Below are 16,204 nucleotides of genomic sequence, written 5' to 3'. Positions count from 1 at the left end.
ACTGTGCAAACACTAAAGATCTTTTATAAAAGGGGCTACTGTGCAAATTTAGTATGTTTTGGGCAAAGAAACATACTAGATTCCTTCTTTTTTGGGTTGATGGTTTGAATATGATTTCGTTTAAACTAGTATTTATGCCCCTTATTGAATAAGAAGGGGTATATTGTTTTGCTGAATGTCGGTCTGTCTGTCTGTTGGTCGGTCTGTCCTTTGACCAGTTCGTTTCCAATCAATAACTTGTCAACAGATTGACCAATTTGCTTGATACTTTAGATATATATTGTCCTTGAACAGCAGATGCCACTATTGAAATTGGGGTAACTAGGTCAAAGGTCAAGGTCACTTTCACAATAAGTGTGAAAAATGTTTCCGATCAATTACTCGTCAATGAATAGACCGATTGGCTTGATACTTCACATGTGCATTTGCCTTTGACAGTAGATGACCCCTATTGAAATTTGGGTCATTAGATCAAAGGTCAAGATCACTGTCACAATAAGTGAACATTGTTTCCGATCAATAACTCCTTAACTAATTGACCAATTGGCTTGGTACTTTACATGTGCATTGGCTTTTGACAGTAGATGACCCCTTTTGAAATTGTGGTCACTAGGTCAAAGGTCAAGGTCACTGTGACATTAAGAGTTAAATTGGTTTCCAATTGATATGTCATCAAAGGATTGAGTGATGGGTGTCAAGGCCCTGTTTTTGAATGCATCTGTCTCTGACCGCGGAGCACTTTTTTGTTGGGGAGGGGTTGATGATTCAAGGATTCCATTTGTTTGATTAAAGAAAACAAATAAATTATTTTGTCTTTTTGCAATTAGAAACATCTTTAAGAATAAAAAATCAAACTTTTTTAAGTACAACCAAAAACACACAAATGCAGATATTATTCACCAAATCTTGGTCTTCATCCACCAGGAAGGACACCAGTATTCTAAATCTGGTAGACATCAGCATGTTGTGCGCTATGGGGCCACCAGGTGGGGGTAGGAACAACGTCACGCCACGATTCCTCCGCCATTTCAATGTCATCGGCATGCTTTCTTTCGATGAGGAAACCATGAAAAACATATTTGCGCCAATTGTCGACTGGCACTTCCGAACATTTGAAAATAACCACAGAAAATGGTCAAGGGTAAATACAAAATTACTATCAAAAATCAAAGAGAATTTCCAATTGTTCATGGATATCTGTATTTGGTCTTTAGTAGATACTCAAACTACAGAGATGCTAATTGAAAAGAAAGTGAAAATTATTATAAACATTTACATAAAAATTCACATAAATTTGTGTTGATAACTGGGTCAAATCACACTAAATGTCAACACAAAAATAATTATGAAAAGGTACTATACATTTAACAATGGGCTATTTTCCCCTAGTATCTCTGTTTAAGATTGGTAATGCCTCAAAAAAAAAGACAACTGAAAGATTCCAAGGTTTTAAAGTCATTTCATGAAATGAATCAAAATTACAAAGATATTTGTTGATGCTAAGTGTTTATGGTTATTTTAAAATCCCATTATTATAACTGCATTGTAAGAAGGTTTCCAGAAGAGTTATAAAATGGTAAAATGTCACAAATGAAATGCATGAGTCATTTTTTTGTTGTTGCAGATAATTGTGACTGCTACCCTGGAGATATACCAGAAGGCAATCAAGAACTTCCTGCCTACCCCCTCCCGCTCTCACTATGTCTTCAATCTGAGAGACTTTGCCAGGGTGGTTCAGGTATGTTAAATAACCCTTTTAGCGCTGGAACCAAATTTTAAAGGCCTTTGAAAACAGTTTGGATCCTGATCAGACGCCACAAAATGTGGCGTCTGATCAGGATCCAAACTGTTTGCTATTCTGATACTGTGGTCTTTGAAAACAATCGGAGAAAATGCTACTTTTGGAAATTCAGCAGACAACATTTTAGCAGACGACAAATTTCACAGCATGCAGAGAGTTAACTCTTTCCAACTCAAAAGCAAAGTGAAAAGGACTAATTGCAAACAGCATAAAACCAGAAGAGACTGTGCAGAACTCACAGTCTGTAATTGTTTTATGCTGTTTGCTGCTCATCAGTACCTTATGATAGGAAATGAAGCCTTTAAAACTTGAAACTAGTAAGAAATGTCTTAAATTTTATTATATTGTCTAAGGCACTGCAAACACAGTGGGTATCTGTGTGCTGAAGGGTTATATGTTGGGGATGCTTTTGGGAAAAGCTTTTAATACTTGTTGTATTATATTCCCATAAGGGAAGGGATAAATTAGAGTCACTTTTTCAAGTGGTGTTTTTGTCGGTCCGTTGGTTCACATAAAATGTTTATTCATTTTTGCAATTTACCTCTACAGTTCGTAAATGATAAAATTGAAACTTCAATATGTCATCAGTTTAGATGTCCAATACTTGTTTTATATGGATTGGTTCACACATTCTTGCTGTTGAGGGTAGCTGAAAAAGTTATGAACAACTATTGAATAAAGGAACAATGGCTGAAATATTGAAGAGTAGTAAATAATTCTCTTAAATGGTTAAATGTTTCCACACACCTCATACCCGACTGATAGTAAGCTTGACGACTTTCCCCCACAGGGCGTGTTACTGCTGAAGGCTGAGGTGATAGCAGAAGGCCAGGAGGGCTCACAGAAGATCATTCGTCTCTGGATCCATGAGGTCTACCGGGTCTTCTATGACAGGCTTGTTGACGAAGTGGACAGAGACCTGTTCTTCAATATGGTCAAGGTAATTATCAATGGATCGCTAACAAAATATTCTTTTATTTCATATTAGAAAATGTTATTTGTTTGGTCCTCTACCAATGTCCTGGTGTGGTATGCGTATGTTTCTCTTTCTGGGAATTGTGGGCTTAATGCATGTGCGTAAAGTGTTGTCCCAGATAAACTTGTGCAGTCTGCACAGACTTATCAGAGACAAGACTTTCCCCTTTTATGGAATTTTTTGTTCAAAAGAAGTGTCTTTTAAATCAAAATCCTGTCTAGGCGGAATGTGTCAACCATGATTAGCCTATGTAGAATGCACAGCCTGTGCAGACTGCACAGGCTTATCTGGGACAATATTTTATGCACATACATTAAGCCCAGTTTTCACAGAATGCTCATATAGTGATTGTCATATTCTTCATTCGGTCAGACCCTGGACACAAACTTGTCTGAAGCTGAACTCTTAAATGATTTTTTGCTTGTGACATGAAGTTGTGCTTGTGCAATTTCTGTTAGCTTTACCTTTTATTTTAACATAAATTTATTATGAAATGCTTATTGGAACTTGATAATGTTAAGACATGTGGTGTCGGGTGTATTTGTCATGTAGTCTGTAACTGGTGTTCTCAAATCATTCACTGAGTTGATGTTCATAAATTCTTATATCAGAACTGTTCTCTGATATAAGTTATTTCTGGATATGTTATTTGTAAAATTAACTTTTGCAATATTTTGTTTATATATTTAACTTAAACTGTGACTGTATTATTTGTTAAGATTAATTTTCTTTTTTTATCATTTACAAATAAACTTGAAGCATATCATTTTTAAACATTGTAAATTATTCTTGAAAGAGTAATTTTCGGACATAATTTTCAAAACATTTTTTGCTTTATCAGTTGTGTGTGGAGGGCCAGTTCAAGGAGAAGATGAATGCCCTGTTTTCCCATATCACGGGTGATCCCAAGGCGGAGACGACGGACGACAACATCCGCAGCCTTATGTTTGGAGACTACCTCAGCAAGGGCAAAACCGAGAAGCTCTACGACGAGATAGAAAAACTAGATGAGCTGAGAGAGGTGTGTAAGGAGTCTATATGAGCCTCACTTTGGGAAAACGGGGCTTAATGCATTTATGAATAGAGTATCGTGGGAAAATGGGGCTTAATGCATGTATATATATAGAGTATCGTCCCAGATAAACAGGGCTTAATGCATGTATGTATAGATTATCGTCCCATATAAATCTGTGCAGTCTGAATTTTTGCATAGAAACCATAAAGCAGAAAGTGTTGTCCCTGATTACCCTGTGCAGACTGCTTGGGCTAATGTGGGATGACACTTTAAGCCCCATATTTCCAGAACCTGACTAATTTTATGTTATTCCTTAGTCCACTATTTCCAAAATATCACCCCGTCATATAAACTTGGTGTTTATTATTTTCAACATTGTTGAACACAGCAAATGCACACAAAGTATGGTGTTGCTTTAAAGCCATTTTGTTTGGTTTTCTTTCAAAAAGTCAGAACAATATGGACATAAATGGATTATTAGAGTACTTGGTACCTGTAAGTGCGGGAAACAAATAAGTTTGAGTTTATTTTCTAGTTAAATAATTTTATTTTTTAATCCGACCCAAACCAAGAATACTTTATGCGTATAAGTGTAGAAATAATACGATATGAACTATAAAATCCCCCAAGATTTCTATGTTGCATCAGCTGACATGGCAGCTCCAGACATGACTGCGTAGATGCATAAGACCTATTTTTGCACAACGTGGCTTATATTTTTGCGGCTCATGTCCAGACTATAGAGCACTGCCTGGAAGACTACAACATGATGAGTAAGGCCCCCATGGATCTCGTCATGTTCAGATTCGCCATTGAACACATCTCCAGGATTAGCCGTGTCCTCAAGCAGCCCAACGGACATTGCCTCCTTGTTGGTATGGATACACTTAGGCACAGGCTATTAAAAATAATAAAATAAAATATTTGAAGTTAAAAAAAAGTATCAAATTTTATACTAAAAGACTTTGCCTCCTAGTTGGTAGGAATAGACTTTAGCAAACAAAATAAGGCATATTATTTTCAATTAAATATTTGAGTAATTTAATGAAGTATGTAACTTTATACTTATATTTGCTTTCTTGTATTTAATAAAATTATTTGAAAAATACAACGTAATACTTGTATTTGCTTTCTTGGATATTGTTGGTAGGAATAGATATTAACATTTAAAAATAAAGACGAATAATATTTCAAAATTGCATCTGAAAAAAAATGCTACATTTTTTAGCTTGTACCTGGTTTTTTATAATTTTATTTGGTTTCAAATATATCAAATGAAATAGTAGACATCAAGAATACAAAGGCATTTTAAATTACCTGGTTTTAGAAAACCTTTTAACAGTTCACTTTTAAGCACCCCACTGATTCCATTGATTGTCATTATGTTTTCTCCCCCTACTCAGGTATTGGAGGCAGCGGACGTCAGAGCGCAACCAGGCTGGCTGCCTTCATGTCCGACTTTGAGCTCTTCTCCATAGAGATCACAAAGAACTACAACATGCCAGAGTGGCGGGATGACCTCCGTAAGATGATCAGGAAAGCCGGTGACGAGGGCATATCGGTCGTCTTCTTATTTGGGGATCATCAGATCAAGGTAGGCTAAATATTGATAGTTTGAACCTTCCACTGGGTAAACCTGATGTAATGCATGTGCGTAAAGTGTAGTTGCTGATTAGCCTGTGCATTCCGCATAGGCTTATCAGAAACGACACTTTCCGTTTTTGGAATTGATTGTCAAAAGCAAGCCTCTTCTAAACGAAAATCCACTTTAAGCGGAAAGCATCGTCCCTGATTAGCCTGTGCAGGCTGCACAGGCTAATGTGGGACTACACTTTACGAACATGCATTAAGCCTGGTTTTCTCAGAGCAAGGCTCATTTTAAAGCAAGCTAGGGTAAAAAAATGAAAAGACACCCTGACCATACTTAAGACTATGTGTTCTATCTAATACATTTAACTAATGAAATGATTGCTCAAGGGATACTAGCATTCTCATTTGCCAATGTTTTAGTCAGAGGTCTAGAGCTTGGTGATGTATAGCAATCATAATTTTTGAAATCCATACATGTTGTCCCCTACCGGTGAAACCGGCGGGGACTTATGGTTTGCACTCCGTATGTCAGTCAGTCTGTCAGTCAGTCCATCACACTTTTCTGGATCCTGCGATAACTTTAAAAGTTCTTAATATTTTTTCATGAAACTTGAATCATGGATAGATGACAATATGGAGATTATGCACATCATTTCATTTTGTTCCTACGCCAAAAATTCTGGTTGCTATTGCAAAAAAAAAATGACTGACAATGGTGGGGTTTCACCGGTAGGGGACCATATTGCTTGGCAATCTCTTGTTAGATTTAGGATTTGTGCATTAATTTTTTTTTACAAAACTCCACTTGATTGTAGCTTACTTCTTGACCTCTGTATTTTAGGATGAGACATTCTTGGAAGATGTGAACATGATACTCAATACAGGGGACATCCCAAACCTGTATGACAATGAGGAGAGACTGGAAATCATTGAAAAGGTGAGACATTTGAGACCCTGCCTGAAATCATTGAAATCTTTGAAAAGGTGAGACATTTGAGACCCTGCCTGAAATCATTGAAATCATTGAAAAGGTGAGACATTTGAGACACTGACTGAAATCATTGAAAAGGTGAGACATTTGAGATTTTGACTGAAATCATTGAAAATATGAGACATTTGAGACCCTGACTGAAATCATTGAAAAGGTGAGATATTGAGACACTGACTGAAATCATTGAAAAGGTGAGAAATTGAGACCCTGCCTGAAATCATTGAAATCATTGAAAAGGTGAGACATTTGAGACCCTGCCTGAAATCATTGAAAAGGTGAGACATTTGAGACACTGACTGAAATCAAAGAAAAGGTTAGACGTTTGAGACACTGACTGAACTCATTGAAAAGGTGAGACATTTAAGACCCTGCCTGAAATCATTGAAAAGGTGAGACATTTGAGACACTGACTGAACTCATTGAAAAGGTGAGACATTTGAGATTCTGACTGAAATCATTGAAAAGGTGAGACATTTGAGACCCTGACTGAAATCATTGAAAATGTGAGACATTTAAGACCCTGACTGAAATCATTGAAAAGGTGAGACATTTAAGACCCTGACTGAAATCATTGAAAAGGTGAGACATTTCATTTGAGACACTGACTGAACACTTGCATTCTGTGCACATGTTAAATATGCTTTCTTAGACATTACTTACATATGAAGATGCCAGGTGGAATTTTAAAAGAAACATTATAGTTAAAAAACAACAGACTTAAAGTCTATATCTACATGTAGAAGTATGATTAAAAATGTTTTTATGAAAATTGTTTATCATCTTCATGAAGTATGTCCTACATTTTTTAAGTAATTTGCATGTTCCGTTGCACTGTTGGTGCCAAATTTTCCAATTCATATTTTGCTTCCTCCATACCAATTTTTTCCGTTAGATACCCTTTATGACTTGTATTTATTGGTTTAATGTCGCTCACTTTCCAGCCATATCAGCAAAAAAGTGATAAGCGTTTGTTTTGTAAATATATGTGCTCTTTATCTCGACTTTACTCGCTGCAAATTTTCTTAGCGGGAGCTGTAATTTTGTGACCCACTAATAAATTTTGCAGCGATTTAGATACGGAGCGAATATTAACACGATATAAACGCTAATAATTGATGTCACAAATTTGTTTTTCACATGATAACTCCGTCTGTTGTTTATTGACAACTTTGCCAGGGAAAATTGTAAGGTTAAATGCTAGAATGCAATCTTCCTTATTAACTTCACATAAAAAAATAAGAAGAAATGGAGTATTCTACAATTTTTATTGTCTCTTGCTGCAGATGCAAACAGTTTGCCAGAATGAGAATTCACAGATTGAAAGGACCCCCCTGAACATGTACAACAAATTTGTTGAGAGAGTGCGCCGAAACCTGCATGTTGTTCTAGCGTTTTCACCCATAGGAGACGCCTTCAGAAACAGAATCCGAATGTTCCCTTCTCTGATCAATTGTTGCACGATAGACTGGTTCAAGGTATTGCATAAAATATTTGTTTGCCAGCAAATAAATCTGGAAAGTTAGGTTGATACAAGAACAGCATATAGTAATGGTCTATGTGTGGCTGGGGTGTTTTTTTCTGTCTCGCTATCTGTCTGTTCAGATTTTGTTTCAACTCTAAAGCTTTTTTTAATCCCAGGATTTAACATTTTTCTCTACTATCAGACAGTGTGTTCTGTACAAAATGGTTGATCCAAGAAAGACATTCTCCGCTGTTATGTTTCTTTTAATATTATTAAAGAATTTTTCTAAACAGCAATATTAAGCCCTGTTTTTCAGATCAGGCTCAATTTTAAATTGTACATTTAAGGTGTATTTTTCGTTTAAAAGAAGTCTCCTGCGAAAGTCCATTTTTGGCAAAAAAAGTATCTGGGACAACACTTTGAGCACATGCATTCAGCCCCTTTTTTGCAAAACGAGGCTCAATTTAATGTTGTACATTTAAGGCTTGGCCCGAGGATGCATTGGAGCTGGTTGCCAACAAGTTCCTTGACGATGTAGAGATGACCAACGAAGTGCGCAACGAGACTGTTGTCATGTGCAAACACTTTCACGAGAGCGTCAGGGCCCTCTCTGAAAAGTGAGTCACTAAAAATATCCTATCAGACCCAGGAAACAGTATTCCCACTTTTGGCAAATACCTTTGATTGTTCTTTGGGTTTGTTTTGGTATTTAAGCCAGTTTAGGTATTTGACTTTTCCCTCGGTCAGTAGGTGTGTTTGTTGTTGCAACCTGAAACTTATTTGTTAGACTATTCTTTAACTACTGGGTGCATCTCATTGTTGAATGACCTTAATGTGTAGATGATCTTATGGCCTTTAATAATCACCTTTTTTGTTTGTTTTTAAAATGTCTTTAATTACTGGGGACATCTTGCTAAAAATTTCACAGTTGAATGACTAAATGTGTAGGTGATTGGGGATAAAAGTATTTTTTATTTCAAGTAGGTTTTTTGGCAGAATCATGATCCTTCATCTTTGTACAAACAATTGCTGTTGGGGCATCATTGTCCGTGAGACACTTCATGTATACTTGATCAGGAAAATATTGTATGCTTGTTGTCCCCTACCGGTTTCACCCGAGGGGACTTATGATTTGCGCTCTGTGTGTCCATTAGTCCGTGAGTCTGTGAGTCTGTCACACTATTCTGAATCCTGCGATAACATTAAAAGTTCTTAATATTTTTTCTTGAACCTTGAAACATGGATAGATGGCAATATGGACATTATGCATGTCATTTCATTTTGTTCCTGCGTCAAAAATTCTGGTTGCTATGGCAACAAATAAAAATATATATATATTTCTGACAATGGTGTAGCCGGTAGGGGACATATATTGCTTGGCAATAGTCTTGTTTTGTATAGGTTTTATTTTTTGATTGCAACCTAAGTGAATAAATTTCAGTAGTTTTAATGTCATTACATCAAAATGATTAAGTAATTTCACAGTTAAAACTTTGGCATAGTGGGTGCTCCTTTTTGTTTACAGAATTAAGTCATACGGCCATTTATTTGTCTCCACTTTAGAATAAATGCTTTTTGTTTGTGTCAAAACATGTGTTGTGGACGCACCATTTTGTGTGGCACATTTATGGTAATACATGTACTGTACTACAAAAATATTTAATGATTATTTCAGATTGTTTTTTAATTTTAAATGGCAATCTATTTTAACTTTTCTCAGAATTTTCAATGTAATGACATTAAAACAATGGTTCAAGTTCACAGTTAAAACTCTGGCATTGTTGACGCTCCTTTTTGTTTACTCTTTTAAATTTAGAAAAACATCGGATACCAATTGGCTCTTGCTTTTATTTTTTTCAATACTTCATATCTTAGCTTTAACTTAAATGTTTTCTTACCAAAGCAGCTGTTAAAAATAACCCAGTTTTCGACTTTTATTCCCATTCAGGTACTACAACACAATGAGGCGACGTAACTATGTGACCCCGACATCATACCTGGAGCTGATTAAGACATTCAAGAATCTGCTCAAGAAGAAGCGTATGGAGATATTGACCTTGAAGAACCGATACCAGGTTGGACTGGAGAAACTGGACTTCTCAGAACAACAGGTAATGTATGAGCCTTGTTCTGGGAAAACTGGGCTTAATGCATGTGCGTAAAGTGTTGTCCCAGATTTGCCTATGCACAGGCTTATCAAGGACCACACTTTCCCCCTTGATTGGATATTTTTTTAAGAAGAGACTTTTTTTAATAAAAAGAAGACATTTTAGCGGAGTGTTGTCCCTGATTGGCTTGTGTTGACTACAGGGCAGAGTGTTGTCCCTGATTGGCTTGTGTGGACTACAGGGCAGAGTGTTGTCCCTGATTGGCTTGTGTGGACTACAGGGCGGAGTGTTGTCCCTGATTGGCTTGTGTGGACTACAGGGCGGAGTGTTGTCCCTGATTGGCTTGTGTGGGGTACAGGCTTATCTGGGCAATACTTTACTCACATACATTAAGCCCTGTTTTCCTAGAACAAGATTAAGATGATATTGATTTTTTATTCAATCTTTATTTCCCCGGATTCTTCTGGTAACAAGAATTGTTTAGCAATTGGCCTGTCCATTCTTTTGTCTGTCTGTCTCTCCGTACAAGCTTGATCCTAAATGTTTTGTTAAACATCAACAAGGCTGCCTGCAAAGCTTTGATAATTGCATCAATGTTATCTATGAATACACTCAACACACCCATATCACCTTACTTTATTTTGGCCATGACATTCTGACATCGACCAACGTTTCCATTGTAGATCAACATCATGCAGAAGGAGCTCATAGAGCTGCAGCCACAGCTGATCCAGACAAGCAAGGAGACAGAGGAGCTCATCCTTGTCATCGAACGTGAGAGCATCGAGGTGCAGGAGGTCAAGCAGGTTGTGGAGGTGGACGAGGCCGCAGCAACCAAGGCCGCAAACGAGTCACACGCCATCAAGGTCAGGGTCGCAGTTTGAACTCGATAAATTGTGGGATCTTAGCTTGATGTGAGCTGGGAAAGCCAGCTTTAATGCATGTGCTTAAAGTGTCGTCCAAGATTAGCCTGTGCAGTCTACATAGGCTAAACAGGAATTACACTTCTGCCTACACTGGATTTACATTTAGAAGAGACCTTCTTTAACCCTTTCAGTGCGGGAACCAAATTTTGAAGGCCTTTGCAAACAGTTTGGATCCAGATGAGACGCCACAGAACGTGGCGTCTCATCAGGATCCAAACTGTTTGCTATTCTGATAGTATTCTTTGAAAAAAAAAATTGAATAAAATGCTAATTTTACAAATTCATCAGACAACATTTTAGCAGACGACCAATTTATCGGCATGCAAAGGGTTAAACAAAAAATTACTTGAAGGCGTAAAGTGTTGTCCCTGATCAGCCAGTTTGAACCGCACATCCTAATCTGGGATGACACTTAACGTTCATGTATTAAGCCCAGTTGTCCCAGATGGAGGCTTATATAAATTGCCAATCATTTTGTGGTTTTGTCATTTGCTGTGCTTGGGTACTGGTATTTATTTTGAGTTAGCAACAATAAGTTAGATTTTAAGTCTAAACTGCATGGGATTTTTTTTTCGAAAGTAAGGCCAATACATGTTTTCTTTCACCTAAAAGGTTACACAGAGGTATTTTGGGGGCATTAACCCTTACAGTGCGGGAACCGAGTTGTGAAGGCCTTTGCAAACAGTTTGGATCCAGATGAGACGCCACAGAACGTGGCGTCTCATCTGGATCCAAACTGTTTGCTATTCTGATAGTATTCTTTGAAAAAAATCGAAGAAAATGCTAATTTTAGAAATTCAGCAGACGACATTTTAGCAGAAGACAAATTACCCAGCATGCAAAGGGTTAATGTCAGTAGCATTATCTGACAGTTCATGGAGACAATTTTAGGCAATCACTCTGAAGCTGAAGAATCTTAAAATGAAGGTTTAGTCATTTTGTTCGCAAATGCTTTAGTAGTAATCAGGTATACCATATCAGACAACACACCTCACTTGCTGAATTCCACTTCTGATCAGTTTATAAAGCACTGTCTGAATGTTATAGTGATGTGATGTATATGCTGTTCTGCTTGCAATTGAGAGGTCCCTGATCTCCACACTGGGGCATTATCAAAATTTCACCCAATTACATTAAGGATTTTTATATAGAAGAAGGCTATTGTCAAAGCTAGGACATGTTTCAATTACAATAACAAAGATAAATCTTTTACCAATGTTTATTAGTATTAAGTTTTCTTCAATTGATCAACATACACTAAATTCATGTTTTCTTCAATTGATCAACATACACTAAATTCATGTTTTCTTCAATTGATCAACATACACTAAATTCATGTTTTCTTCAATTGATCAACATACACTAAATTCATGTTTTCTTCAATTGATCAACATACACTAAATTCATGTTTTCATCTTAAGGTCATGTTCTCTCTTCCTCAGGTTGAATGTCAAGAAAAACTGGACATTGCAATGCCGGCTATGAACGCGGCTATCGCAGCCCTGGACACCCTCAAACAGAACGACATCAGCCTGGTGAAGGCGATGACAAGCCCACCAGCCGGTGTGAGGCTTGTAATGGAAGCCGTCTGCATCATGAAGGGCAAGGGGCCTGAGAAGAGACCAGACCCCAACGGCAAGATGGTGGAAGACTATTGGCCGGTTGCCAAAAAGGTACTGTGTTTGTTTTTAAAACAAGAGCATTATAATGTTAGATCACCATTCGTTTGGCTTCATATTAGCTGAAGATCTGAAAATGAGTGAGTCAAGCACCATTTAAATGCAAACAATTTAATTTCCTCCACCAATTTTTTGGAGGGTTATGGTCATTTGAAGTGTTTAAAGTGATGGTTGTATTAATGTAAATTTAATAAATTGTTGCAAAATTATGTGTACCAAAACATGAAAATGTCAGTTATTCCTAAAGATAGTGTCTAAAACCATGTTTTTATGTGATTCATTGAATTTATAAGTTTGATAGTGATCCATTCTCTAAGCTAGACATATGTAAGTCTTATGCATAATGGAGTCTGACTTAAGTACTTGCATACATGTTGACACTTCTTTTTACCTATAATATGTTTCATGCCAAAATGGGTCTAATGCCATATATGGCCAGAGGAGCTCTAGCTCAGCCTGCATATCCACACAGTGTGGTCAGAAGCTACACTGTCTGCTGTAAAGTCATGCAAGGTTTCACAGTCTCATTAGTGGAGAGCTTAGCTTGTGATCAATCAGAGCAAATGCGCAGGCTGGTCTGGACCAACGAAGGCCGCATATTAAATAAGACTCTGTATATTATCTTCAGATGCTTGGAGACCTCAAATTCCTTGAAAGTCTGAAAGAATACGACAAAGACAACATTCCAGCGCATATCATGAAGAAGATTCGCGCTAACTATATCAATAACGTTGACTTTGATCCTGCTTTGATCAAGAACGCTTCATCAGCCTGCGAGGGCCTGTGCAAGTGGGTGCGTGCCATTGATGTTTACGACGGCGTTGCCAAGGTAGTAGCGCCTAAGAAGGAGAGTTTGTCAAAGGCAGAGGCGGAGTTAGCGGAGCAGATGGCCAAGTTAAATGAGAAGAGGGCAGAGCTGAAGGCAGTCACGGACAAACTGGAGAACCTGCAGAACAACCTACAGCGGAAACAGCAGGAGAAACAGGTAGGGGCAGTGGAAACAGCAGAAGAAACAGGTAGGGGCAGTGGAAACAGCTGGAGAAACAGGTAGGGGCAGTGGAAACAGAAGGAGAAACAGGTAGGGGCAGTGGAAACAGCAGGAGAAACAGTAAGGGGCAGTGGAAACAGCAGGAGAAACAGGTAGGGGCAGTGGAAACAGCAGGAGGAACAGGTAGGGGCAGTGGAAACAGCAGGAGAAACAGGTAGGGGCAGCAGAAACAGCAGGAGAAACAGGTAGGGGCAGCGGAAACAGCAGGAGAAACAGGTAGGGGCAGCAGAAACAACAGGAGAAACAGGTAGGGGCAGTGGAAACAGCAGGAGAAACAGGAAGGGGCAGTGGAAACAGCAGGAGAAACAGGTAGGGGCAGTGGAAACAGCAGGAGAAACAGGTAGGGGCAGTGGAAACAGCAGGAAAAACAGGTAGGGGCAGTGGAAAAAGCAGGAGAAACAGGTAGGGGCATTGACAGTTATATCAGAACAACCTGCAGCGGAAACAGCAGGAGAAACAGGTAGGAACATTGACAGTTATATCAGAACAACCTGCAGTGGAAACAGCAGGAGAAACAGGTAGGGGCATTGGCAGTTATATCAGAACAACATGCAGCGGAAACAGCAGGAGAAAAAGGTAGGTGCAGTGGAAACAGCAGGAGAAACAGGTAGGGGCAGCGGAAACAGCAGGAGAAACAGTTAGGGGCAGCGGAAACAGCAGGAGAAACAGGTAGGGGCAGTGGAAACAGCAGGAGAAACAGGTAGGGGCATTTACAGTTATATCAGAACACCCTGCATTGGAAACAGCAGGAGAAACAGGGAGGGGCATTGACAGTTATATCAGAACAACCTGCAGCGGAAACAGCCGGAGAAACAGGTAGGGGCATTGGCAGTTATATCAGAACAACCTGCAGTGGAAACAGCTGGAGAAACAGGTTGGGGCATTGACAGTTATATCAGAACAACATGCAGCAGAAACAGCAGGAGAAACAGGTAGGGGCATTGACAGTTATATCAGAACAACCTGCAGCGGAAACAGCAGGAGAAACAGGTAGGGGCATTGACAGTTATATCAGAACAACCTGCAGTGGAAACAGCAGGAGGAACAGGTAGGGGCATTGACAGTTATATCAGAACAACCTGCAGAGGAAACAGCAGGAGAAACTGTTAGGGGCATTGACAGTTATATCAGAACAACCTGCAGCGGAAACAGCAGGAGAAACAGGTAGGGGCATTGACAGTTATATCAGAACAACCTGCAGCGGAAACAGCAGGAGAAACTGGTAGGGGCATTGACAGTTATATCAGAACAATCTGCAGCGGAAACAGCAGGAGAAACAGGTAGGGGCAGTGGAAACAGCAGGAAAAACAGGTAGGGGCATTGACAGTTATATCAGAACAACCTGCAGTTGAAACAGCAGGAGAAACAGGTAGGGGCATTGACAGTTATATCAGAACAACCTGCAGTGGAAACAGCAGGAGAAACAGGTAGGGGCATTGACAGTAATATCAGAACAACCTGCAGTGGAAACAGCAGGAGAAACAGGTAGGGGCATTGACAGTTATATCAGAACAACCTGCAGCGGAAACAGCAGGAGAAACAGGTAGGGGCATTGATAGTTATATCAGATTCTACCACGGCACGTGCCTTGTTTTCTATACACAAAGAAGGAAAACTACCGTAGGTTATTACCCTGATATACCAATGGAGATAAGTATGACGTCACTTTGATTGTCCGCGCACTGTTTATGAATGAAGACTACGTCATTTGATTTTCATTGTTGTGTCGACGTCACGTTTTCGCGGAAAAGTGGAAGATGTTTGGTTAATATCTTTCTCATTTATAATCTTAAAATCGCAGTTAACTTATTCATGAAATCGTGGTAGAATCGAAATAATCAACATGTAAGCTTTGTTATTGCGGTAATAACCAACAGTATGTCATTCCGATGCTTGTTATCAAACCACTCGGGCTACGCCCTCGTGGTTTAATCCCTATGCATCGGAACTCCATACCTTTGGTTATTACTGCAATAACCAACGGTTACATGTCGATTATTTCTTAAACAACCTGCAGTGGAAACAGCAGGAGAAACAGGAAGGGGTGTTGACAGTTATAGCAAGTCAATATTCAAATACTCCTTGTTTTGGGAAATCTGGGCTTATAGCTTGTGCATGAAGTGTAGTTACAGACTAGCCTGTGCAGTCTGCGCAGGTGTGCAGTCTGCACAGGCTTTTCTGGGACAACACTTTTTGCCTAAACTGGATATTTGTTGAGAAGAGACTTTAACAGAAAAAATCCATAAAAGTGTCGTCCCTGAATAGACTGTGCAGACAAACATGTAAAAACAACATACATTTTAAAGACACAGCGATCAAAAATGGTAACATTAACTTAAAAAATGTTTAAATTTACACAAGGAAACAAAAAATTTATCTTTCATTGAAATGTTTTTTATTCTAACTCCATGTAACCCTGTGTATCCATGGCAATATTCAGATGCTGGAGGACAATATTGCCCTGACCAAGGTGAAGATAGAGAGAGCTGAGAAATTGATCAGTGGACTTGGAGGGGAAAAGGAGAGATGGACCAGGGTAGGCACATTGTAACTAAATTTTTGTTTTATTAAAGTCAGCCTCGTTTTTTTTTAATCTTTGCTTATTGCA

General features: G+C 38.7%; 1 protein-coding gene across 1 annotated transcript in view; it reads left to right on the top strand.

Moving 5' to 3' along the window:
• Nucleotides 1-16,204, top strand: part of LOC127880583 (dynein axonemal heavy chain 3-like) — a 185,847-nt gene that overhangs the window by 113,651 nt on the left and 55,992 nt on the right. The window contains exons 46-59 of the mRNA XM_052427898.1: nucleotides 925-1,141; nucleotides 1,625-1,738; nucleotides 2,592-2,741; nucleotides 3,619-3,798; nucleotides 4,529-4,667; nucleotides 5,196-5,386; nucleotides 6,224-6,319; nucleotides 7,657-7,848; nucleotides 8,319-8,452; nucleotides 9,784-9,946; nucleotides 10,627-10,809; nucleotides 12,312-12,542; nucleotides 13,177-13,533; nucleotides 16,037-16,132. Coding sequence (XP_052283858.1) covers nucleotides 925-1,141; nucleotides 1,625-1,738; nucleotides 2,592-2,741; nucleotides 3,619-3,798; nucleotides 4,529-4,667; nucleotides 5,196-5,386; nucleotides 6,224-6,319; nucleotides 7,657-7,848; nucleotides 8,319-8,452; nucleotides 9,784-9,946; nucleotides 10,627-10,809; nucleotides 12,312-12,542; nucleotides 13,177-13,533; nucleotides 16,037-16,132 — 2,443 coding nt within the window. The remainder of the gene's footprint in view (nucleotides 1-924; nucleotides 1,142-1,624; nucleotides 1,739-2,591; nucleotides 2,742-3,618; nucleotides 3,799-4,528; nucleotides 4,668-5,195; nucleotides 5,387-6,223; nucleotides 6,320-7,656; nucleotides 7,849-8,318; nucleotides 8,453-9,783; nucleotides 9,947-10,626; nucleotides 10,810-12,311; nucleotides 12,543-13,176; nucleotides 13,534-16,036; nucleotides 16,133-16,204) is intronic.

The sequence above is a fragment of the Dreissena polymorpha genome, chromosome 1 (assembly GCF_020536995.1).
Source record: "Dreissena polymorpha isolate Duluth1 chromosome 1, UMN_Dpol_1.0, whole genome shotgun sequence".
NCBI lineage: Eukaryota > Metazoa > Mollusca > Bivalvia > Myida > Dreissenidae > Dreissena > Dreissena polymorpha.
This window is presented reverse-complemented; position numbering and strand designations above follow the sequence as displayed.